Raw genomic sequence first — 26732 nt, forward strand, 5'->3', positions numbered from 1 at the left:
GCAAGTCCCAGCAGAACCCATTAACCCTCCTGATGCTGAGACCAGAGCTGATTGCCCCACTGCTGCTCAGGACTCCACAGCGCAGCATCAGGCGACGGCCGGTACTGCAACAGAAACTATAATTATACCTGATGGGAATGTGTGTGTGGCTGATAATAATCATCCCAGTTCAGGTGGGATGGACAATGGTCCCATTTCAGGTGGGATGGACAATGGTCCCATTTCAGGTGGCATGGACAATACTAACTCTGTTCATGCAGATAAAGTGACTTCAGTGTGGGGTCTTGGCCCCAATAAACCCACTTTCGCTCAGGTGGTACGCTCTGCCCCTGGTAGCTCCGCCCCCAAGCAGGGTTTTCCTCTAAGAGCTACTACCTGGAGCCCCCCGGGATATGGTCTTGGGTCTCTGGCTTCTGCTGGGGGCCCAAGACGTAATGTTGTCATCTTGAAATGGGAAGGTGGTGCAGTCCCCCCTGCAAGGCGTGCAGTGGTGGATTTAATCCTGGAAATGGGTTTTGGGGTAAATGATTTGTATGCTTTTATTCATGTGTCAGGGACGCGAGAGTATACAGTCAGTTTCACCAAGCCAGAGGGTCTTGACCTGTTCTGGGAACGATATGAGGCCCGGTGCAGGTCAAGACCCGAATGGGAGAGTCTGGCCCCAGTTGCGATTTCGCAGCAGTCAACAGTAAAAAAGATCACTATCATCCTCACCAATGAGAGCGTCCCTGCCAGGGATCTGGAGGTCTGGTTGAGGAACTACGGGGAAGTTTTGACCAAACCCAGTAAAATATTAGATGAGCGTAACATCTGGACTGGGGGATGGTCGGTAACAGTCAGGCTGGCCAGGGATGGAAATGTTGTCCGTCACCTGCCCTCCTCGGCTTTCATAGGGAGGGATAGGATGACCGTGTTCTACCCTGGTCAGCCGAAGCTGTGCCACCGCTGTGGAGAGAGGGGGCACCTTAGCTCCTCCTGTTCGGCCTTGATATGCTCAGTGTGTCGGGGTCAGGGTCATATGGCCAAGGACTGCACCCAGAAGATCAGGTGCAACTGTGCCTGCGACTTGGCCACCCTTATAGCAGATGCCCTGAGGCCTGGCACAATATGGAGAAGGAGGTAGTGGATGAGATGTCAAGGCTGGACAGGATGGAGGGGGAGGCCCCTGGTGTACCATCCTCCGCTGCGGTGACCGACCCCCCTGGTCCTGCTCAGGATCCCTCCCCAGTTTCCTCCCCAGTTCCCTCCCCAGTTCCTGTGACCACCCCTTCTGTGTCTGTAAGTACTCTTTCTGTATCTGTATCTGTGTCCCCCCAGCCTACTGTACCCGCTCCTCTTGTGTCAGAACCTTCCAAGTCTGTGCCCCCTGAGTCAGTTACCCCCCAGAAGTCTATCCCTGTTAAGTCGGATTTACCCCCCCCATCAGGAGTGATAGCGGGTACTAAAAAGGTCGCTTCAAAGAAAAAAACAAGGGATGAGGGCATCTCTGAGGCTGACCTCAAGTACCTGGAGGAGAGAAGGAAGGTTGGGCGGCGGAAGAAGCAGGCGGTGAGGACGGAACGGGGACGGGAAGCTCCGGTGCATGTCTCCACCCGTCGTAGGTCCTCTAGGTGGGACATTTCGTCATCTGGCGCTTCTTCAGAGCTGAGCTCTGAGTCAGAGATGGAGTTGGAGGCGGCCTCAAGAAAGAGGGAGGCTTCTGGTGATGAGCAGCAGAGGGGAGCTAAGAAGCAATCCACCCAATAACCCAAATGGCGGTTCCCCCTCCGTTAAAAGTGGCGACAATAAATGTCGCCAGCATTAAGTCAGTGAGAGCTCGTTCTATGGCCTTCTTTTTGTTCAGCCAATTAGATGCTGAAATTTTATTTTTGCAAGAGACTAGGCTCACCTCCTTGGCAGATATTCATATGGCCAAGAGAGAGTGGAGGTATGGTCCATCTTACTGGTCTCTTGCGGCCGAGCCTTACGGCGGTGTGGCGGTGTTGTTTAAAACCGGCATGGTAACTGTCCGGCGGGTTATTGAGGTGGAGATTGGGAGATGTATGGTCTTAGACGTCCTTGTGGGAGGGCAGGACCTGCGCCTAATTAATATCTATGGGCCGCACACAAAGTGGGACAGGAAATGCCTTTTTACAAGGATCAAGCCATTTCTTTTTACATCCCGGCAAGTGGTCTTTGGAGGTGACTTTAATACAGTAACTAGGCCCAAGGACAGGAAGGCCTTCAAGGACAGGCTGGGATATGATAGCGTTTTTTTAAATAGTATGGTTAGGGATGCTGGTCTTGTGGATGTGCACATTGCGCACCTCCCGGATGACACCGGGTTCACCTTTCATCGTGGTAATAGTCAGAGTAGGATAGACAGGTTTTTTTTGAAGGAGGCCTCTGCTTTCTCACCCCCAGTGGTGCAGGCAGTAGAGTTCTCTGATCACTGTATGCTATCTGTGGCCCTGAATGCTTCAGACGCCCCTCAGAGAGGAAAGGGCATCTGGAGATTGAATTCGACTCTACTCCAGGAAGAACATGTTAGACAATCCTTTGAGGAATTCTTTCAGGCACAGGTGACCCTCCTGGACTTTTGTAGCAGCAAGGCTGAGTGGTGGGAGCTGACCAAAAAGAGGATCGCTGGATTCTTCAGGGGCCTAGCCAATAGAACACAGTTTAATAAATACATGACCTACCAACGTTTGCGGAGGAAGCTGGATATTCTTGTCTCGAGAGGAGGAGATCCTGGGGCAATCTCCGAAGTGAAACTCCTTCTCAGGAAGTGTCAATATGACCGGCATGCCTCTTTGGTTCTGGAGAGGGACTATGGGAAGTACCACTCGCCTGACCCTTACCAGAACTGCAAACAAGGTGTAGCTGTTAAAGCGGTCGTTGGCCTTAAGGACAGTACAGGTTCCGTGACAAAGTCCAGGTCAGGGATTCTGGAGGTCGTGAGGTCCTTTTATGCCGACCTTCTTGGAAGGAAAGAGCTTGACCGTGACAAGATGGAAAGCTTTTTGGACTCTACTCCAGGTCTAAATGGTGGAGATGTTCCATTGATGAATTTGACAGAGGAGATCACAGTTGAAGAGGTGATGAGGGCAATTGAACAGCTTGCCATCAAAAAGTCACCCGGACCGGATGGCTTGACGGCTGAGTTTTACAAAGCCTTTAAGTCTATTCTGGCCCCACATTTGGTAGAGGTTTTTAACAGTTGTCTTGCTGAGGGGGTGCTTTCCCCTTCCATGAGGCACTCGGCTGTGATTCTTCTGTCAAAGGGTAAAGATCCTTCGATGATTGAGAATTGGCGCCCCATCAGCCTTCTTAATGTCGATAGAAAGATACTGGCGAAGATATTTTTCTGGCGCCTGTCGTCAGTAGCAGAGTCTTTGCTTTCTCGCCATCAGCACTGTTCGGTCCAGGGTAGGAGTACCTTCACAGCGGTGTTAGCTGTCCGGGAGGCCTTGGAGCGGTGCAGGGCTGCAGGCTGGGGAAAGTACTTGCTGACATTGGATCAGGCAAAGGCTTTTGATCGTGTTAACCATGAGTACCTGTGGTTGCTCCTTAGTAAGTACGGTCTGCCGGGTGGTTTTGTTGATTGGCTGAAAGTCTTGTATAAGGGGGCAGAAAGCTTCCCTCTTGTTAATGGTTGGGTTGGGCAGTCCTTTGGGGTTGGCTCCGGGGTGCGCCAGGGTTGTCCCCTGAGTCCCCTGCTCTATGTGTTTGCAATCGACCCCTTCATCAGGAGGCTAGAGAGCGGCATGTTGTGTGGGGTACCAGTGGGGCTCCCGGGTGAGCCGCCATTGAGGGTTGTTGCTTATGCGGACGATGTATCGGTGATTGTCACTGGGACGGATGAGGCGGAGGAGGTGGTCTCTCTGACATCACGGTATTCTGAAGCATCAGGCTCCAAGATCAATCAGGAAAAGAGCGAAGTTTTCTGGATGGGAAAGGAAGGTGAGGGGTTTGATCTCCCGGACACCTTTCCAGTGCCCCGGGAAAGAATTAAGATACTAGGCATTGAATTTGGACCCGGCGATTATGGCCTCAAAAACTGGGAAGGCAGACTGGAAATTGCCAATGCTAAGGTGGTCAACTGAAGAGATGGAAGTTATCTATGAGGGAAAGGGTTGATCTGATTAAGACTTACCTGATTCCGATCTTCTTGTATGTCAGCTTTGTCTGCATCTTGCCAGTGTCTCTCTATGCTAGGGTCAGTAGTGTGTTCTTCCAGATGCTGTGGGGGAACAGACTGAACCCCATCAAGAGGAATGTCACCTACCTATCCAGGAGGGAGGGTGGCTTAGGTATGGTCAACCCAATTCTTTTCTTTTCACTGCTATTTCTCAAGTTTAACATTGGTAGTATGCTTGCAGTGGAACCTCCTGGATGGGCAGGCATATTTAGATCTTGGTTTAGTCCTTTTCTGCGACTTTGGGAAGAAGGTGGCCAAGTGAAGAATCGCAGGGGTCATCGTGGTCAGCTACCAGCCTATGTAGCTCCGTGCCTGAAGTTACTGCGGCAGTGGCGATTGTCGGCTGAAGATCTCAGATCGGTTCCGAGGAAAGACCTTATGAGTCGAGTCTTGAGCGAAGTCTTTCATGACCCACTGGCCTTAAGGGATTGCCCAGGCCCAGTTTTGAGGGTGGGGTTGAGACTAATTAATTTGGATAGAATACCTCCTAAATTTAGGGATCTGGCCTGGTTGTGCTTCCATGGGAGGCTCTATGTTCGGGGCAATTTGAAATTCCGCAGTGGGGTGGATCGTAGCTGTCCTCGGGAGGAGTGTGCAGGTGAGGAGGAGACTATGGACCATTTTCTGCTTCGTTGCCCTTTTAACATAGAAGTGTACAAACAGGTGGGGCGGGCGCTCGGTGTTCCTTTCCTCTCCAGGCTGGGTTATGCCGAGTGGGTGTACGGAGCTTTCAGTACCGGTGGAGGTTTTTGTTTGGATACACTTTTTTTAGTTAGCCTAGTGGTCCGTTATTTCACCTGGAACGCACGGTGTCAGGTCAGCATTCGGCAAAAAATCCTTCCTGTTGAGGTGGTGGTGTATGACATTGTGCATGAGGTGGGGAAGATTCGGGGGCTTGAGAGAGACAAGCGGGGTCAGGGGGCTTGGCTGAAGGCGTGGAGGGGTTTCAAGCCTCCCTGACTGCCAGGAGTCTCTTTCCCGGGTGTGGCTGTCTGTCTCTTATCACCCTAGATTATTATTTTTCATACATTTTTGATAAATGGCTGCGTACATAGGTGACGGGTTGTGCCTCTTAGGCCCTCTCTGCTGCTTTGTGTAAATAGTTTTGTAGTAATGGTTTGGTAGTGGTGTATAGTGTATATATTGTATATATTCTGAACCTGGATGTGTATTCCTTGGATTTATGTTTGAAGTTTTGTACTATAGTTTTGTTTTTTACTTTTGTATAAAATTGGTTGCTTGATTCTTTTCAATAAAAGATCAATAGTGTCCCATCATTGGTGTCAGTGGGAGGAATAGTGCCCCATCATTGGTGTCAGAGGGAGGAATAGTGTCCCATCATTGGTATCAGTGGGAGGAATAGTGCCCCATCATTGGTGTCAGTAGGAGGAATAGTGTCCCATCATTGGTATCAGTAGGAGGAATAGTGTCCCATCATTGGTGTCAGTGAGAGGAATAGTGTCCCATCACTGGTGTCAGTGGGAGGAATAGCGGCCCATCATTGGTGTCAGTGGGAGGAATAGTGTCCCATCATTGGTGTCAGCGGGAGGAATAGTGTCCCATCACTGGTGTCAGTGGGAGGAATAGTGTCCCATCATTGGTGTCAGTGGGAGGAATAGTGTCCCATCATTGGTACCAGTGGGAAGAATAGTGTCCCATCATTGGTGTCAGTGGGAGGAATAGTGTCCCGTCATTGGTGTCAGTGGGAGGAATAGTGTCCCATCATTGGTGTCAGTGGGAGGAATAGTGCCCCATCATTGGTGTCAGAGGGAGGAATAGTGTCCCATCATTGGTATCAGTGGGAGGAATAGTGCCCCATCATTGGTGTCAGTAGGAGGAATAGTGTCCCATCATTGGTATCAGTAGGAGGAATAGTGTCCCATCATTGGTGTCAGTGAGAGGAATAGTGTCCCATCACTGGTGTCAGTGGGAGGAATAGCGGCCCATCATTGGTGTCAGTGGGAGGAATAGTGTCCCATCATTGGTGTCAGCGGGAGGAATAGTGTCCCATCACTGGTGTCAGTGGGAGGAATAGTGTCCCATCATTGGTGTCAGTGGGAGGAATAGTGTCCCATCATTGGTACCAGTGGGAAGAATAGTGTCCCATCATTGGTGTCAGTGGGAGGAATAGTGTCCCGTCATTGGTGTCAGTGGGAGGAATAGTGTCCCATCATTGGTGTCAGTGGGAGGAATAGTGTCCCATCATTGGTATCAGTGGAAGGAATAGTGTCACATCATTGGTGTCAGTGGGGGGAATAGTGTCCCATCATTGGGGTCAGTGGGAGGAATAGTGTCCCATCACTGGTGTCTCTTGGTATGCCCGGAAGTTTTAAGCCAAAGACGTGGGACATACATGTGGAAAAGACGGCCATAAAAGTGAGCACCGCCCACCATAGAGACACACTATATTACCAAAAGTATTGGGACGCCTGCCTTTACACACATGAACTTTAATGACGTCCCAGTTTTAGTTGTGGACATAAAATTGTCCATAATATCTCGGTATGCTGACACCTTAAAGCGGTGGTTCCCCCTTAACTTAACTATAACTAACATCGCCGTTCGGCTCCTTTCGCCAATCGTGACGCGGCTTACGCGACAGGGGAGAGCTCGTTTTTGGGCAAAACGTCAATCAACAGCATGTGAGGAACGCCCACTCCCGCGGGACTCGCAACCCGGATGCACGGGTGAATATGCTGTACTAAGGTATGTACAGCAGCAAAAAAATAATAAGAGCCTTAATCGTATTGTAATGTGGGGGGGCAGTGGAATAAAAAAAAGTTGTTTTTAAGGGGGAACCACCGCTTTAAGTGTTCCCTTCACTGGAACCAAGGGGCCAAACCCAACCCCCCATCATAATCCCCCTCCCCCACATCATAATTCCCCATCCCCCCCCTCCCCCATCCCCCCCAGCAGGTACAATTGTGATGCAGATCTGTGGCGGGAACTCACTTGCTGATCCTGAAGTTTGACCCCGACGACCCGGAAGGTGTTGTTGGTGGTGTTGTGGTAGATGTTGATGCGGCTGAACCCCTGCTGGCCGGGTTTGATCGGCACCCACTTCTTGCTGGTGTCATCGTAGATCATGACGGACGCCCGCGCCTGACAAATACTCTGCTCGCTGCAAAGGAAAAGGAGAGCGGCGTCACACCGAGGACTCATCATACAACTCACAGCGACCGCCAGCTACAGCAATGGCCGCCATCAGCCTCTCCCCCACCCCCCAGAACTGGCAGTTTTCAGGACTGACATATGACATCACAGGTCACCACATGACATCACAGGACACCACATGACATCACAGGACACCACATGACATCACAGGACACCACATGACATCACTGGTCACCACATGACATCACAGGACACCACATGACATCACTGGACACCACATGACATCACTGGTCACCACATGACATCACAGGACACCACATGACATCACTGGTCACCACATGACATCACTGGTCACCACATGACATCACTGGACACCACATGTAATATCACAGGATTAAAGTCACACTAAATAAATTTCTAGGAATTGAGACACACAGATATACAATATATGCCCATTGCTCTGCCCGCGCACTCCGCACCCTCTCCCGACCCTTACCTAACCCCCTGACCTCAGGAGAAGCCCCTCCCCCAACCCTTACCTAACCCCCTGACCTCAGGAGAAGAGCCCCTCCCCCAACCCTTACCTAACCCCCTGACCTCAGGAGAAGAGCCCCTCCCCCAACCCTTACCTAACCCCCTGACCTCAGGAGAAGCCCCTCCCCCAACCCTTACCTAACCCCCTGACCTCAGGAGAAGAGCCCCCCCCCCAACCCTTACCTAACCCCCTGACCTCAGGAGAAGCCCCTCCCCCAACCCTTACCTAACCCCCTGACCTCAGGAGAAGCCCCTCCCCCAACCCTTACCTGACCCCCTGACCTCAGGAGAAGCCCCTCCCCCAACCCTTACCTAACCCCCTGACCTCAGAAGAGCCCCTCCCCCAACCCCCTGACCTCAGAAGAAGAGCCCCCCTCCTAACCTTCAGCCTCCCAGCTGGCATGATATTCAATTTCATCTTTACTCAGCGCAAATCATACAATAAACACCCCGATACAGACAACTGCACCCCGATACAGACCTTAGCACACCAATACAGACCATGGCACCCCAATACAGACCCACAGAACCCCAATACAGACCATAGCACCCCAATACAGACCATTGCACCTCAATACAGACCATTGCACCTCAATACAGACCATTGCACCCCAATGCAGACAACTGCACCCCGATACAGACAACTTCACCCCAATACAGACCATAGCACACCAATACAGACCATGGCACCCCAATACAGACCATTGCACCCCAAAAACAGACCACTGCACCCCAAAACAGACCACAGAACCCCAATACAGATCATTGGAGGAGACCTCTGAGGTTCACCTCTAAGTCCCACCCCTGGATTTGGGAGATCTGGATGACAGCGCATGCGACTCCACCTGGGAGAATCTCTGCGTCCGGAGGACTTCGGTTCTCCAATCTCATTGGACAGGAAGTGTCACATTTCTTAGAAATAAAGATCCTTATCTGGTGTTTTTATGGAATGAAGAGAATTGAAAGTGACTTCTCTGGAGGGGTGGGGGTTAGTTCCTAGGACGGGGGAGGGGTGGGGGTTGGCCGTCCACACTGGACTCATTCATCAATAAGGATTGGGGTCAGTCCATTTCTGGTCTTCTATAAATCCCACCCAAGACCCCCATCATCTACGCCCCCAACCCGCTGTCACATGACCACCTGTGGCACCTCTACCAGAAATGGAGGCTGGTGGTGGCAAGCCGTTCTCCACGTAACTGACCACTCATGTTGCCTCCCATCACAATGTGGCGCCAGCGATAGAAGACCCAATGAGTGAGGACCAGCCAATGGGGGGGATTCCACCCCACCGAGCGCTACAAGAAGAACCCCCCGCTCTACAAAAAGAACCCCCCCCCGCTCTACAAGAAGAACCCCCCCCGCTCTACAAGAAGAACCCCCCGCTCTACAAGAAGAACCCCCCGCGCTACAAGAAGAACCCCCCCGCGCTACAAGAAGAACCCCCCGCTCTACAAGAAGAACCCCCCCGCTCTACAAGAATGAACCCCCGCGCTACAAGAAGAACCACCCACTCTACAAGAAGAACCCCCCGCTCTACAAGAAGAACCCCCCGCTCTACAAGAAGAACCCCCCGCGCTACAAGAAGAACCCCCCGCACTACAATAAGAACCCCCCGCACTACAATAAGAACCCCCCGCTCTACAAGAAGAACCCCCCGCTCTACAAGAACCCCCCGCTCTACAAGAAGAACCCCCCCGCTCTACAAGAAGAACCCCCCGCACTACAAGAAGAACCCCCCGCTCTACAAGAAGAACCCCCCGCTCTACAAGAACCCCCCCGCTCTACAAGAAGAACCCCCCCGCTCTACAAGAAGAACCCCCCCGCTCTACAAGAATGAACCCCCGCGCTACAAGAAGAACCCCCCGCTCTACAAGAAGAACCCCCCGCTCTACAAGAAGAACCCCCCGCGCTACAAGAAGAACCCCCCGCACTACAATAAGAACCCCCCGCACTACAATAAGAACCCCCCGCTCTACAAGAAGAACCCCCCCGCTCTACAAGAATGAACCCCCGCGCTACAAGAAGAACCACCCACTCTACAAGAAGAACCCCCCGCTCCACAAGAAGAACCCCCCGCTCTACAAGAAGAACCCCCCGCGCTACAAGAAGAACCCCCCCGCTACAAGAAGAACCCCCCGCGCTACAAGAAGAACCCCCCGCGCTACAAGAAGAACCCCCCGCACTACAACCCCCCGCACTACAAGAAGAACCCCCCACACTACAAGAAGAACCCCCCGCACTACAAGAAGAACCCCCCCGCTCTACAAGAAGAACCCCCCGCTCTACAAGAAGAACCCCCCGCTCTACAAGAAGAACCCCCCCGCTCTACAAGAAGAACCCCCCGCTCTACAAGAACCCCCCGCTCTACAAGAAGAACCCCCCGCTCTACAAGAAGAACCCCCCGCTCTACAAGAAGAACCCCCCCGCTCTACAAGAAGAAGAGAAGAGGAACACTCGCCTTTTTGTAGAGAAATGCTAATAATAAATGTGACATGTGAAGGCGGTACGTACCCGGGCGCCATGGCGGTGTGACGGGGCGCTCAGCGCTCGGCTCTGGAGGACGCAGATTGTACGAAGCTGAACTACATGTACACAGGAAAAGGAAGTCTTCACAGGATGCTGGTCTTGGTTAAGCTGTTACTTATAGCAATGAGAACCGAAACACGGCGGCGCCGAGGTTCACACGTGGGACGCCTCATTACAAACACAGATTTAACCCTTTCTGTGCCATGCAGCATTTACTACAATCCAACTGCCGGGGGCCCTTCTGACAGCCCGGGGGCCCTTTCTGACAGCCAGGGGGCCCTTCTGACAGCCAGGGGCCCCCGTGGTATATACTAGAAGGGGGTTCTACTTTGCACAGAAAACGTTTTCTTTTATTTTCAGGTGAATATGAACATTACACACAAGAAATGTGTTGTCTTCTATCCAGCCACAAGGGGGAGCACTGAGCTGCTTTAATACATTTCTCCTTTTTCTTTGCTCCTTTGTTTTAAAAAAAAAAGTCAGGCCCATATTCTCGTAGATTTCCCGCGGGCGGCGCGTAAGCCATTTACACTCCGCCGCCCCAACCTACAGGAGCAAGTGCTGTATTCCCCAAACACTTGCTCCGTAGTTTGGGGCGGCGGAGTGTAAATGTCCCGGCGTAGCCACGCGTATCTCCAAGGGGGCTGCTTCTATGTAAATTAAGCGCGCCCCCGATTCTAACGAACTGCGCATGCGCCGGGCTTAAAATAGCCCAGTGCGCATGCTCCAGTTCTCGGCGTAAAACGTCAATGGCGCCGACGTGTGCGTCATTGACGTAAAGTCGTATTCAAGAACGACTTAGGGAAACGACGTAGCCGACGGAAAAACACGACGCGGACCCGACGCCATACTTAACATGGCCTACGTGGGACTTGCGTAAACTTACCCCTCATATAGCAGGGGTAAGTTTACGCTTACGCAAACGACGTTAGCGACGGTTACGCGACGAGAATTCGTTCGGGAATCGGCGTATCAGGCTCATTTGCATAAACAAATGAGACCTGAACGTAAACGCCACCTAGCGGCGGGCGGAGTAATTACATTTAAGATCCGACAGTGTAAGTGACTTACAGATGGCGGATCTTAAGCGTATCTATGCGAAAATTATTCTAAGAATCAGTCGCATAGATACACGGGTCAAAAAAGAGAGATACGATGGAGTATCCTGAGATACTCCATCGTATCCTTACTCAGAATATGGCCCACTGTTCACAGAACTCAGAAGCTCAAGCTGAAGTTTTCATACAGAGGTGAATGTAGGGACGCAGCTAAATCTGAGCGATTGCGTAGATGACCTGTATAATAGAGTGAACATCAAAAACATTTCTTCTAGTTCTGGATAGAGTAGTGAAGGGTTAGGCCCCCGTTAGGGTTTTTACTGCTATCCGAGACTCCACCACAGAGATTTACCATCACTTCCTGTCCTTGTGACAACAGTTTTACCAGACAGGAAAAAGAAACACAATCTGACCGGGTTCTAGTCTTTCCCTTTTTCAAGAATTTAATTTTTTTGTCAGTCTGTGTTGCAATGTAACAGTAGTTGAACCTTACACAGCCCTTTGGTGGGATTTGTCAGCAGAGCAGGGTGCCTGATTGGCTCATGGAGCCGCCCCCTCCCTCTTCCAGTCTGAGTGCTGCTGTACAGGCAGGGCCGCCATCAGGGTGGTAGAGGCAGTACACCTGTAAGGGGCCCGGAGATCCCCAGGGCCCCGGATGACAACCCCGCTTTTTTTTCATAAAAAAATTATCTTTTTTTTTATATATTTTTTAAAAAAAAATTTATTTTCATATATATTTTTTATTATTATTATTATTATTATTAATAAAGGGCCCAGAGGGCCCCGGATGGCAACCCCCCTTTTTTTTATACATTAAAAAAAAAAAAGATATTTTATTTATTTCTTCTTTTTTTTATTTCTTTTATATATATATATTATATATACATTTATATATTTATTTATTTTTTATTAAAGGGCTCAGGGGTCCCCAGGGCCCCATGTGGCAAACCCCCTTTTTTTTTTTATAAATGTTTTTTTTTGTTTGTTTATATATTTGTTTTTATTATTAAAGGGCCCGGAGGTCCCCAGGGCCCTGGAACCCCCTCTTTTTTTTTTTTTTTTTTTATAAATGTTTATTTATTTTTATATATATTTTTTATTAAAGGGCCTAGAGGTTTATTTTTTTTTATTTTTATTAAAGGGCCCAGAGGTCCCGGATGGCACCCCCCCTTTTTTTTAATAAATGTTTATTTATTTATTTTTATATATATTTTTTATTTATTTTTTATTAAAGGGCCCAGAGGTGTCTTTTTTTTATTTATTTTATTAAAGGGCCCAGAGGTCCCGGATGCCAACCCCCCCTTTTTTTGTCATTTCTTTTTATTAAAAAAAAAAAAAAATATTAAAGGGCCCAGAGGTGGCCCAGATGGCAACCTCCTTTTAAAAAAAAAATAATATATATTTTTTTTATTTATTTTTATTAAAGGGCCCAGAGGTCCCCAGATGGCTAAACCCCTTTTTTATATAGATTTTTCTTTATTTCTTCTTTTTTTTGTAAAGGCCCCCCTCTTCCCAACTCGCGGCAGCCCCGCCCCGCCCCCCCCGCTTCTCAATTTCAGGCGGCAGCACCCACCCCCGATTCTCTGCTCCAGGGGGCCCATGCCTGAAGCTGTGTAAGGGGCCCCATAATTCCTGATGTACAGGTATCACAGGAAATGAATGTTTGATCTGCTTGGAGTTTGACTCTAAAGTAGAACTCCAGGATTTGGTCAGTTCTGTATTATTTTGAGCCCAGGCTGCTGTGAGGACACACCCCCAGGAGGCGGGTCCATGACAGCCTGGGCTCAGAGGAAGTGGACTGAATGATGCTGCCTGTCAATCATCCGATGTAGGAAAGGAATCATTGCAGGGGGGGGGGGGGGGGGGGGGGCTTCAAATAAAGGTTCTGCCGTTATATTTGGCCCCTGGATTTTCACACGAGAAGCGGGGTTCTTTTTTAGGTATGGGTCCCCGGCCAGCAGAAGGAATGAAATGCGGATGTCACAAGATGGACGCAATAATTCCACCGAAGCGTCTGTAAAGGTCACTGCGATAGATAAGAGTAACACCAAAAACCACACAGTGAGAGGATATCCTCCCCGGGGCCCCTGAGCAGGGGAAGAGTGACCAGGTGATGAGTCAAGGAACCCGCACACATCAGGTGAGCGCTCGGGGGATGGGGACGTCAGGAAGAACGCACTAGACTTGTCCAACAAAAAGATCTTCATTTATTTCTGGGTTCAGGGGGGAAAAAAGCCAACGCACTTCGGGGGTCAGCGCCTTTTATCAGGGCTGTGAAATGATGAACTGCGTCTCCGGGGTCGCCGTCTCTGGGATCTGGGTTTCCAGGGTCTGTCTCCAGGGTCTGGGCCTCCAGGGTCTGCGTCTCCAGGATCTGCGCCTCTGGGGTCTGCGTCTCCGGGGTCTGCGTCTCCGGGGTCTGCGCCTCTGGGGTCTGCGTCTCCGGGGTCTGCGTCTCCGGGGTCTGCGCCTCTGGGGTCTGCGTCTCCAGGGTCTGCGCCTCCGGGGTCTGTGTCTCCAGGGTCTGCATCTCCAGGATCTGCGTCTCCAGGATCTGCGCCTCTGGGGTCTGCGTCTCCAGGATCTGTGTCTCCGGGGTCTGCACCTCAGGGGTCTGCGTCTCCAGGGTCTGCATCTCCGGTGTCTGAATCTCCAGAGTCTGCACCTATAGCGTCTCCAGGGTCTGGGCCTCCAGGATCTGCGTCTCCAGGATCTGTGTCTCCAGGATCTGTGTCTCCAGGATCTGCGCCTCCAGGGTCTGCGCCTCCGGGGTCTGCGTCTCCGGGGTCTGCGTCTCCGGCGTCTGCGTCTCCGGGGTCTGTGTCTCCAGGGTCTGCGCCTCCGGGGTCTGTGTCTCCGGGGTCTGATTTTTCCAGGGTCTGCATCTCCGGTGTCTGAATCTCCAGGGTCTGCACCTATAGCGTCTCCAGGGTCTGGGCCTCCAGGATCTGCGTCTCCAGGATCTGCGTCTCCAGGATCTGTGTCTCCAGGGTCTGCGCCTCCGGGGTCTGCGTCTCCGGGGTCTGCGTCTCCAGGGTCTGTGTCTCCGGGGTCTGTGTCTCCGGGGTCTGTGTCTCCGGGGTCTGCGCCTCCGGGGTCTGTGTCTCCGGGGTCTGTGTCTCCGGGGTCTGTGTCTCCGGGGTCTGCGCCTCCGGGGTCTGGGCCTCGAGGATCTGCGTCTCCAGGATCTGTGTCTCCAGGATCTGTGTCTCCAGGATCTGTGTCTCCAGGGTCTGTGCCTCCAGGATTTGTGTCTCCAGGGTCTGCGTCTCCAGGATCTGTGCCTCCAGGGTCTGCGTCTCCAGGGTCTGCGCCTCCGGGATCTGCACCTCCGGGATCGGCTCCTATATAATCTGCGTCTCTGGGGTCTGTGCGTCCAGGATCTGCACCTCCTGGGTCTGCGTCTCCGGGGTCTGCGTCTCCAGGATCGGTGTCTCCAGGGTCTGCGCCTCCGGGGTCTGTGCCTCCAGGATCTGCGCCTCCGGGGTCTGTGTCTCCGGGGTCTGCGTCTCCAGGATCTGCGTCTCCAGGATCTGCGTCTCCGGGGTCTGTGTCTCCGGGGTCTGCGTCTCCAGGATCTGCGTCTCCAGGATCTGCGTCTCCGGGGTCTGCGTCTCCAGGATCTGCGCCTCCGGGGTCTGTGTCTCCAGGATCTGCGTCTCCAGGATCTGCGTCTCCAGGATCTGCGCCTCCGGGGTCTGTGTCTCCAGGATCTGTGTCTCCAGGATCTGCGCCTCCGGGGTCTGCGTCTCCAGGATCTGCGTCTCCAGGATCTGCGCCTCCGGGGTCTGTGTCTCCAGGATCTGCGTCTCCAGGATCTGCGCCTCCGGGGTCTGTGTCTCCAGGATCTGTGTCTCCAGGATCTGCGCCTCCGGGGTCTGCGTCTCCAGGATCTGTGTCTCCAGGATCTGCGCCTCCGGGGTCTGTGTCTCCAGGATCTGCGTCTCCAGGATCTGCGTCTCCGGGGTCTGTGTCTCCGGGGTCTGCGTCTCCAGGATCTGCGTCTCCAGGATCTGCGTCTCCGGGGTCTGCGTCTCCAGGATCTGTGTCTCCAGGATCTGCGCCTCCGGGGTCTGTGTCTCCAGGATCTGCGTCTCCAGGATCTGCGCCTCCGGGGTCTGCGTCTCCAGGATCTGTGTCTCCAGGATCTGCGCCTCCGGGGTCTGCGTCTCCAGGATCTGCGTCTCCAGGATCTGCGCCTCCGGGGTCTGTGTCTCCAGGATCTGCGTCTCCAGGATCTGCGCCTCCGGGGTCTGTGTCTCCAGGATCTGTGTCTCCAGGATCTGCGCCTCCGGGGTCTGCGTCTCCAGGATCTGTGTCTCCAGGATCTGCGCCTCCGGGGTCTGCGTCTCCAGGATCTGTGTCTCCAGGATCTGTGCCTCCAGGATCTGTGCCTCCGGGTCTGGACTCGGCTTGGTGGGACACGGCGAGGCTCGGGGCCCACTAACAGGCCAGGTTTGCAGGATAACTGAAATACTTCACAGGTGATATCATTTGCTACTCAGTGATTGGATATTCTAGACTGCATCTCCCCCAAGGTAATACATAAAACCTGGCCTGTTAGTGGCCCCGGGGACAGGCGATGAGAAGCGCGGACTTACAACATGCAGAAATACATGAACTTATAAGACTGTACTGCCCCCTGCAGTTCATCCTCTGTAAGTGAAGGATTTGTATTTCTGTCCAGCCAGTCCCGATATCTACACTGCTCTGACCTGTCTGCAGTTCACACTCACAGGTCTTGCCCCTCCCCTCCCCCAGCCTGTGCAATGGGGACACAGACAGAACGAGGGCCCCGATTATCTGTGGGGGGGGGGGGCACTAGATCTCTACCACTTGTGACCCTGATGAAGGGTGAGGTCTGACCCCCGAGACACGATCCCGCTATATCTAGACTATATTTTGTGTGTAGTGGGACCTGCGCGGAGGGGGGGGGGGGTGTGTGTGGGGGGGGGGTGTGTGTGTGTGGGGGAGCACTAGATCTCTTCTTGGGGGGTTGTGATGGGGATAGTGATTGGGGGGGGGGGGGGGTTGTGGTGGAGATAGGGATGGGGGGGTTGTGATGGGGGGGGGGGATAGTGATGGGGGGGGGTTGTGATGGGGATAGTGATGGGGGGGGTTGTGGTGGAGATTGGGGGGGGGGGCTGTGATGGGATAGTGATGGGGGGGGGGTAGTGATGGGGGGGGGGGATAGTGATGGGGGGGATAGTGATGGGGGGGTAGTGGTGGGGGGGAGATAGTGATGGGGGGGGATAGTGATGGGGGAGATAGTGATGGGGGAGATAGTGATGGGGGGGTAGTGATGGGGGGGGGAGATAGTGATGGGGGAGATAGTGATGGGGGGAGATAGTGATGGGGGAGATAGTGATGGGGGGGGTAGTGGTGGGGGGGATAGTGATGGGGGGGGGAGATAGTGATGGGGGGAGATAGTGATGGGGGAGATAGTGATGGGGGGAGATAGTGATGGGGGAGATAGTGATGGGGGGGATAGTGATGGGGGGGGAGATAGTGATGGGGGGAGATAGTGATGGGGGAGATAGTGATGGGGGGAGATAGTGATGGGGGAGATAGTGATGGGGGGGGATAGTGATGGGGGAGATAGTGATGGGGGGGATAGTGATGGGGGGGATAGTGATGGGGGGGGTAGTGATGGGGATAGTGATGGGGGGAGATAGTGATGGGGGGAGATAGTGATGGGGGGGGAGATAGTGATGGGGGGGGAGATAATGATGGGGGGATAGTGATGGGGGGGAGATAGTGATGGGGGGGGTAGTGGTGGAGATAGTGATGGGGGGGGATAGTGATGGGGGGGGTAGTGGTGGAGATAGTGATGGGGGGGTTGTGATGGGGGGGATAGTGATGGGGGGGGTAGTGGTGGAGATAGTGATGGGGGGGAGATAGTGATGGGGGGGGTAGTGGTGGAGATAGTGATGGGGGGGTTGTGATGGGGGGGGATAGTGATGGGGGGGGTAGTGGTGGAGATAGTGATGGGGGGAGATAGTGATGGGGGGGAGATAGTGATGGGGGGGGGGTAGTGGTGGAGATAGTGATGGGGGGGGATAGTGATGGGGGGGGTAGTGGTGGAGATAGTGATGGGGGGGTTGTGATGGGGGGGGATAGTGATGGGGGGGGTAGTGGTGGAGATAGTGATGGGGGGGAGATAGTGATGGGGGGGGTAGTGGTGGAGATAGTGATGGGGGGGATAGTGATGGGGGGGGGTAGTGGTGGAGATAGTGATGGGGGGGTTGTGATGGGGGGGGATAGTGATGGGGGGGATAGTGATGGGGGGGATAGTGGTGGAGATAGTGATGGGGGGGGTTGTGATGGGGGGGATAGTGATGGGGGGGGGGGGTTGTGGTGGAGATAGTGATGGGGGGGTTGTGATGGGGGGGGGGATAGTGATGGGGGGGGGGGTTTGTGGTGGAGATAGTGATGGGGGGATAGTGATGGGGGGGGGATAGTAATGGGGGGGTAGTTGTGATGGGGGGGTTGTGATGGGGGGGGATAGTGATGGGGGGGGGGGTTGTGGTGGAGATAGTGATGGGGGAGATAGTGATGGGGGGGGGGTTGTGGTGGGGGGGAGATAGTGATGGGGGGTGTGTGATGGGGGGGGATAGTGATGGGGGGAGGGGTTGTGGTGGGGGAGGGGTTGTGGTGGAGATAGGGATCTCTCACATTCAGCTGTTGAGGAACCTGATAGGGCAGCACTCTGGGTTGTGGGCGGAGCTCTCCCCGGGAGGCGGAGTTGGGGGGAGACGATCTCTATTAATAGAGAGGTCATGTGACGGACGCGATCTTCACACTTCTATTTCAGGGAGATCCCCGGGGGGCGGAGCTCGGGATCCATCTCTAGAGGAACTCGGAGCCGCGACATATTTTTTTTATTATTAAAACAATCCCCGATGATCCCGCCAGGGCGGTCCTTGTTCAGGCACTTCCTGTTATAGGGTGACAAGCAGCGGCGGCCGGTGTCTGTCAGTCACTGAGAATGCAGCCCATCCAATCACTAGAGAGCGGTGACATCACAGCGCCTGGAAAAAGTATTCATACCCCTCTATACACAGAGCCTGGAAAAAGTATTCATACCCCTCTATACACAGCACCTGGAAAAAGTATTCATACCCCTCTATACACAGCGCCTGGAAAAAGTATTCATACCCCTCTATACACAGAGCCTGGAAAAAGTATTCATACCCCTCTATAGACAGAGCCTGGAAAAAGTATTCATACCCCTCTATACACAGCGCCTGGAAAAAGTATTCACACCCCTCTATACACAGAGCCTGGAAAAAGTATTCATACCCCTCTATACACAGCGCCTGGAAAAAGTATTCACACCCCTCTATAGACAGAGCCTGGAAAAAGTATTCATACCCCTCTATAGACAGAGCCTGGAAAAAGTATTCACACCCCTCTATAGACAGAGCCTGGAAAAAGTATTCATACCCCTCTATACACAGCACCTGGAAAAAGTATTCATACCCCTCTATACACAGAGCCTGGAAAAAGTATTCATACCCCTCTATACACAGAGCCTGGAAAAAGTATTCATACCCCTCTATACACATAGACAGGAAAAAGTATTCATACCCCTCTATACACAGAGACAGGAAAAAGTATTCATACCCCTCTATACACAGAGACAGGAAAAAGTATTCATACCCCTCTATATACAGAGACAGGAAAAAGTATTCATACCCCTCTATATACAGAGACAGGAAAAAGTATTCATACCCCTCTATATACAGAGACAGGAAAAAGTATTCATACCCCTCTATATACAGAGACAGGAAAAAGTATTCATACCCCTCTATATACAGAGCCTGGAAAAAGTATTCATACCCCTCTATAGACAGCGCCTGGAAAAAGTATTCATACCCCTCTATACATTGGTGAAAGAAAGTCATAAGAAGTCCTGTTTGCTCTGATTGAGAAGTAAGCACAAAGGCGTGACGTTTATAAAGCTCGGTGTAAGACCTACAAGAGCCGCAGTATTTGTGTCTAATTACAATGGAGTTTTACGGGTTCTCTTTTCATCCTTTATTACATCTCAGCGCTGCTGATCTCCTGCAGCCTCTGTGCAGACACTTCCCGTCTCACTCTCCATACACTACTGATGGAATGTGTGCTGAAACCATCACTATAGGAAGCCCCTTGTGACCAAATGACAACACTGGAGTACAATTGGGAGACGGGGACAGAGGGTTGTCACGCGAAAACAGGAAGCTCCCGGACAAGGACCTCCATGGCGGGATCACCAGAGATCATGTCTGCAGATCTGAAGGTATGGATGATGAGTCTAGAAATGAGAAGAGATTGAAGTGGTCAGGCCACTCCCACTCATTAACACCCGGGCCGCGCGACATTTCCCGCGCATTCCTTCCCTCAGATCGTTATCAGCTGAGGATTGCCAAGTTATAATTCGAGCCGAGTCCCCGAAATAGACCGGGGGAGGCCGACCCGCTACGTAACCTATCATACCCTACCATACCCTACATTACCTACGTAACCTATCATACCCTACCATACCCATCATACCCTACCATACCCTACATTACCTACGTAACCTATAATACCCATCATACCCTACATAACCTACGTACTCGTCATCCCCCCCTACATACCCTATGTACCCTACATAACCTACCATACCCTACATAACCTACATACCCTATGTAACCTACATACCTGTCATCCCCTTACATAACCCACAGGGTTGATGGAGGGTCAGTGTTGGGGCGTTGATGGAGGGTCAGTGTTGGGGCGTTGATGGAGGGTCAGTGTTGGGGCGTTGATGGAGGGTCAGTGTTGGGGCGTTGATGGAGGGTCAGTGTTTTGGCATTGATGGAGGGTCAGTGTTGGGGCATTGATGGAGGGTCAGTGTTGGGGCGTTGATGGAGGGTCAGTGTTGGGGCGTTGATGGAGGGTCAGTGTTGGGGCATTGATGGAGGGTCAGTGTTGGGGCATTGATTGAGGGTCAGTGTTGGGGCATGGATTGAGGGTCAGTGTTGGGGCATTGATGGAGGGTCAGTGTTGGGGCATTGATGGAGGGTCAGTGTTGGGGCGTTGATGGAGGGTCAGTGTTGGGGCGTTGATGGAGGGTCAGTGTTGGGGCGTTGATGGAGGGTCAGTGTTGGGGCGTTGATGGAGGGTCAGTGTTGGGGCGTTGATGGAGGGTCAGTGTCGGGGGGTAGATAGAGGTTTAGTGTCGGGGTGTTGATGGAGGGTCAGTGTTGGGGCGTTGATGGAGGTTTAGTGTCGGGGTGTTGATGGAGGGTCAGTGTTGGGGCGTTGATGGAGGGTCAGTGTTGGGGCGTTGATGGAGGGTCAGTGTTGGGGCGTTGATGGAGGGTCAGTGTTGGGGTGTTGATGGAGGGTCAGGGTTCGGGGTGTTGATGGAGGGTCAGTGTTGGGGCGTTGATGGAGGGTCAGTGTTGGGGCGTTGATGGAGGGTCAGTGTTGGGGCGTTGATGGAGGGTCAGTGTTGGGGTGTTGATGGAGGGTCAGTGTTGGGGTGTTGATGGAGGGTCAGTGTTGGGGCGTTGATGGAGGGTCAGTGTTGGGGCGTTGATGGAGGGTCAGTGTTGGGGTGTTGATGGAGGGTCAGTGTTGGGGTGTTGATGGAGGGTCAGTGTTGGGGGGGGTGTTGATAGAGGGTCAGTGTTGGGGCGTTGATGGAGGGTCAGTGTTGGGGCATTGATGGAGGGTCAGTGTTGGGGCATTGATGGAGGGTCAGTGTTGGGGCATTGATGGAGGGTCAGTGTTGGGGCATTGATGGAGGGTCAGTGTTGGGGCATTGATGGAGGGTCAGTGCTGGGGTGTTGATGGAGGGTCAGTGTTGGGGGGGTGTTGATAGAGGGTCAGTGTCGGGGTGTTGATGGAGGGTCAGTGTTGGGGCGTTGATGGAGGGTCAGTGTTGGGGCATTGATGGAGGGTCAGTGTTGGGGGGTAGATAAAGGGTCAGTGTTTGGGGGGTAGATAAAGGGTCAGTGTTTGGGGGGGTTGATGGAGGGTCAGTGTTTGGGGGGGTTGATGGAGGGTCAGTGTTGGGGTGTTGATGGAGGGTCAGTGCTGGGGTGTTGATAGAGGGTCAGTGTTGGTGCGTTGATGGAGGGTCAGTGTCGGGGTGTTGATGGAGGGTCAGTGTTGGTGCGTTGATGGAGGGTCAGTGTTGGGGGGGGGGTGTTGATAGAGGGTCAGTGTCGGGGTGTTGATGGAGGGTCAGTGTCGGGGGGGTTGATAGAGGGTCAGTGTTGGGGGGTTGATGGAGGGTGAGTGTAATGGGGGGTCGGTGTTGGGGGTAGATGGAGGGTCGGTGTAGGGGGGTAGATAAAGGGTCAGTGTTTCGGGGGGTTGATGGAGGGTCGGTGTAGGGGGGTAGATGGAGGGTCAGTGTTGGGGGGTAGATAAAGGGTCAGTGTTTGGGGGGGGTAGATGGAGGGTCAGTGTTGGGGGGTAGATAAAGGGTCAGTGTTTGGGGGGGGTTGATGGAGGGTCGGCGTGATAATTGATTAGGAGGCCACACCATTTAAAGCAACTTCGCTGGGTTCAGTTCCTTCTACAAAATCTCTTCAGTTGTCCTGATTTCCCCCAAATCCTTCCAGCACTACGGCCTGGACCGGGGGCCCGTCACCTCTGACATCCGCCAGAAGGGCCAACCTGGAGTCCGGTGGATCATCACCGGGAGACAAAAGATTGTCAGCTCCTCAGGGGAAGGGACCGGTGTCTGGCGGGAGAGAATAGATTGCCAGCTCCTCAGGGGAAGGGACAGGTGTCTGGAGGGGGAGAATAGATTGTCAGCTCCTCAAGGGAAGGGACTGGTGTCTGGAGGGAGAGAATAGATTGCCAGCTCCTCAGGGGAAGGGACCGGTGTCTGGAGGGAGAGAATAGATTGCCAGCTCCTCAGGGGAAGGGCGGGAGAGAATAGATTGGCAGCTCCTCAGGGGAAGGGACCGGTGTCGGGCGGGAGAGAATAGATTGCCAGCTCCTCAGGGGAAGGGACCGGTGTCTGGAGGGAGAGAATAGATTGCCAGCTCCTCAGGGGAAGGGACCGGTGTCTGGCGGGAGAGAATAGATTGCCAGCTCCTCAGGGGAAGGGACCGGTGTCTGGCGGGAGAGAATAGATTGTCAGCTCCTCGGGGGAAGGGACCGGTGTCTGGCGGGAGAGAATAGATTGCCAGCTCCTCAGGGGAAGGGACCGGTGTCTGGCGGGAGAGAATAGATTGTCAGCTCCTCAAGGGAAGGGACCGGTGTCTGGAGGGAGAGAATAGATTGTCAGCTCCTCCGGGGAAGGGACCGGTGTCAGGAGGGAGAGAATAGAGTGTCAGCTCCTCAGGGGTAGGGACCGGTGTCTGGAGGGAGAGAATAGATTGCCAGCTCCTCAGGGGAAGGAACCGGTGTCTGGAAGGAGAGAATAGATTGCCAGCTCCTCAGGGGAAGGGACCGGTGTCTGGAGGGAGAGAATAGATTGTCAGCTCCTCGGGGGAAGGGACCGGTGTCTGGCGGGAGAGAATAGATTGCCAGCTCCTCGGGGGAAGGGACCGGTGTCTGGCGGGAGAGAATAGATTGCCAGCTCCTCGGGGGAAGGGACCGGTGTCTGGCGGGAGAAAATAGATTGTCAGCTCCTCAGGGGAAGGGACCGGTGTCTGGCGGGAGAGAATAGATTGTCAGCTCCTCAGGGGAAGGGACCGGTGTCTGGCGGGAGAGAATAGATTGCCAGCTCCTCAGGGGAAGGGACCGGTGTCTGGCGGGAGAGAATAGATTGTCAGCTCCTCAGGGGAAGGGACCGGTGTCTGGCGGGAGAGAATAGATTGTCAGCTCCTCAGGGGAAGGGACCGGTGTCTGATGGGAGAGAATAGATTGCCAGCTCCTCAGGGGAAGGGACCGGTGTCTGGAGGGAGAGAATAGATTGCCAGCTCCTCAGGGGAAGGGACCGGTGTCTGGCAGGGGGAAATAGATTGCCAGCTTCTCAGGGGAAGGGACCGGTGTCTGGCGGGAGAGAATAGATTGTCAGCTCCTCAGAGGAAGGGACCGGTGTCTGGTGGGAGAGAATAGATTGTCAGCTCCTCCGGGGAAGGAACCGGTGTCTGGCGGGAGAGAATAGATTGCCAGCTCCTCAGGGGAAGGGACCGGTGTCTGGCGGGAGAGAAAAGATTGTCAGCTCCTCTGGGGAAGGGACCGGTGTCTGGCGGGAGAGAATAGATTGTCAGCTCCTCAGGGGAAGGGACCGGTGTCTGGCGGGAGAGAATAGATTGTCAGCTCCTCAGGGGAAGGGACCGGTGTCTGGCGGGAGAGAATAGATTGCCAGCTCCTCAGGGGAAGGGACCGGTGTCTGGAGGGAGAGAATAGATTGCCAGCTCCTCTGGGGAAGGGACCAGTGTCTGGCGGGAGAGAATAGATTGTCAGCTCCTCAGGGGAAGGGACTGGTGTCTGGAGGGAGAGAATAGATTGCCAGCTCCTCAGGGGAAGGGACCGGTGTCTGGCAGGGGGAAATAGATTGCCAGCTTCTCAGGGGAAGGGACCGGTGTCTGGCGGGAGAGAATAGATTGTCAGCTCCTCAGGGGAAGGGACCGGTGTCTGGAGGGAGAGAATAGATTGTCAGCTCCTCCGGGGAAGGGACTGGTGTCTGGAGGGAGAGAATAGATTGTCAGCTCCTCAGGGGAAGGGACCGGTGTCTGGCGGGAGAGAATAGATTGCCAGCTCCTCAGGGGAAGGGACCGGTGTCTGGCTGGAGAGAATAGATTGCCAGCTCCTCAGGGGAAGGGACCGGTGTCTGGCTGGAGAGAATAGATTGCCAGCTCCTCTGGGGAAGGGACCAGTGTCTGGAGGGAGAGAATAGATTGCCAGCTCCTCAGGGGAAGGGACCGGTGTCTGGCGGGAGAGAATAGATTGCCAGCTCCTCAGGGGAAGAGACCGGTGTCTGGCGGGAGAGAATAGATTGTCAGCTCCTCAGGGGAACGGACCGGTGCCTGGCGGGAGAGAATAGATTGCCAGCTCCTCAGGGGAAGGGACCGGTGTCTGGCGGGAGAGAATAGATTGTCAGCTCCTCCGGGAAAGGTGTCGGGGGTTGTATGGAGAAATGCTCAGCGATGCCCCCCCTCCCCCCACAGATATGATGAAGTGACTCCACCACCGGCGTTACTTCGCGTGAAATCCCGTCTGACCCACAAATGTCAGATCTGCCGGATGAACAATGGATGGCGCTAATTGTACCACCAGCTGCAGCCAATCAGAGGGCTGACATTCCCTGGCTGAAGGACATGCAGAATAATGGAATCCTGGGAGGGCGGGCGACCTACCTGAAATCCTCCACCGCCAACATGGCCTGCGCCCGGCTCTGCTCGCCGCTCCTGGGGGGGGGGGGTCACAGCGACGATTGCTGCATTGTCAGGAGGAGGATGAGCGAGGAGAAGATGCAGCATGCAGAGCGAGGAGAAGATGCAGCATGCAGAGCGAGGAGAGACCCAGCTCTACCCAGCTGCAGAGCAACCCGTCATGTGACCAAGGAGGGGGGGGAGGGGGGCCATAGAATCCACAGCAAACCAATCACAGCTCAGCCAGCCACAGGAAACTCCAACCTGACTGGCTGCCTGGGACCGACAAGCACTTTACTGCATTACAAAAGAAGTCATCATAGCACCAACATGTTCCACGGTGCAGTACAAACCCCCGATCTCTGGAATGTCGTTGTAGCAAAGATTCCTATGGCACCGACATCCGCCACAGCGCCGTACAACTTCCACCAATCAACATCATTTTATATATATTGTTATAGACGCATTAATAAAAATATTAAAAAAAATCCCTGGGGACCTCTGGGCCCTTTAATAAAAAGAAAAAAAAAGGAAAAAAGAAAATATATAAAAAAGAATAAAATATATATATATATATATATAAAAACGAATAAAAAAAAAGGGGGGTTGCCATCCGGGGTTCTGGGGACCTCCGAGTCCTTTAATAAAAATAAAAAATATATATATTAAAAAAATTATTAAAAAATCCCTGGGGACCTCTGGGCCCTTTAATAAAAAGAAGAAAAAAGAAAATATATAAAAAAGAATAAAAAATGTATATATATATAATTAAAAAAAACGAATAAAAAAAAAAGGGGGGATTGCCATCCGGGGTTCTGGGGACCTTCGAGTCCTTTAATAAAAACAAAAAATAAATAAAAAATTAAATATATAAAATATATATATATATATATATATATATATATATATATATATATATATATATATATATATATATATATATATTTTTTATAAAAAAAAAAGGGGGGATGCCACCTGGGACCTCCGGGCCCCTTACAGTTGCACTGCCTGTACTTCTCCCTGATGGCGGCCCTGTATATTATTATAGATGCATATCGTCAACATCCGCCACAACGCTGTACAACTTCCACCAATCAACATAATTATATATATATTATTAAAGACACATTAATAAAAAAAAAAATATATATATATATATATATATATTAAAAAAAGGGGGGGGGTTGCTGCCATACGGGGGCCCCTGGGGACCTCTGGGCCCTTTAATAAAAAAGAAAAAAAAATATAGAGAAAATATATAAAAAAAGAATAAAATATATATATATATATATATATATATATATATATATATATATATATATATATATATATATATATATATATATATATATATTATATATATATATATATATATTAAAAAAAAGAATAAAAAGAAAAAAGGGGGGGATTGCCATCCGGTGTCCTGAGGACCTCCGGGTCCTTTAATAAAAACAAAAAATAAATAAAAAATTAAATATATATATAAAAAAATATATATATATATATATATATATTATATATATATATTGTTTTTTTAAATAACAAAAAATAAATAAAAAATTAAATATATATAAAAATAAAAATAAAATATATAATTTTTTTTTATATAAAAAATACATTAAAAAAAGGGGGGTTGCCACCTGGGGACCTCCGGGCCCCTTACAGGTGTACTGCCTGTATTACTCCACCTGTATATTATTATAGATGCATATCACCAACATCCGCCATAACGTTGTACAACAACATATTTAGATATATTATTATTATAGAAGCGTATCGCCAACATCCGCCGCACAAAATGACATAAAACACGAAACTTTTACCTGAGCTTTGATTTCTATAGCGCCAACATCTGCCATGGCGCAGTACAACATCCACCAACCAACATATATAAAGTGAGGGGGAGTATTTAAATCGGCTGCCGATTTTGTGACAAAGAAAAACGATCGGTCTGTCATTTTATTGGTCGGTTTATTATAACAGTGAGAGACGGAATCACAAACAAAA

General features: G+C 52.0%; 1 protein-coding gene across 15 annotated transcripts in view; it reads right to left on the reverse strand.

The window, feature by feature from the left end:
• Window positions 1-26732, reverse strand: part of EVL (Enah/Vasp-like) — a 125861-nt gene that overhangs the window by 71073 nt on the left and 28056 nt on the right. For 13 of the 15 annotated variants that reach the window (XM_040333008.1, XM_040333006.1, XM_040333000.1 and 10 more), the window contains exon 2: window positions 7133-7301. In XM_040333008.1, coding sequence (XP_040188942.1) covers window positions 7133-7301 — 169 coding nt within the window. Of the gene's footprint in view, window positions 1-7132; window positions 7302-10339; window positions 10436-24710; window positions 24897-26732 lie in introns of those variants that run through there. The other 2 variants (XM_040333001.1, XM_040333003.1) reach the window with 2 other exon arrangements.

Source organism: Rana temporaria, chromosome 13 (assembly GCF_905171775.1).
Source record: "Rana temporaria chromosome 13, aRanTem1.1, whole genome shotgun sequence".
NCBI lineage: Eukaryota > Metazoa > Chordata > Amphibia > Anura > Ranidae > Rana > Rana temporaria.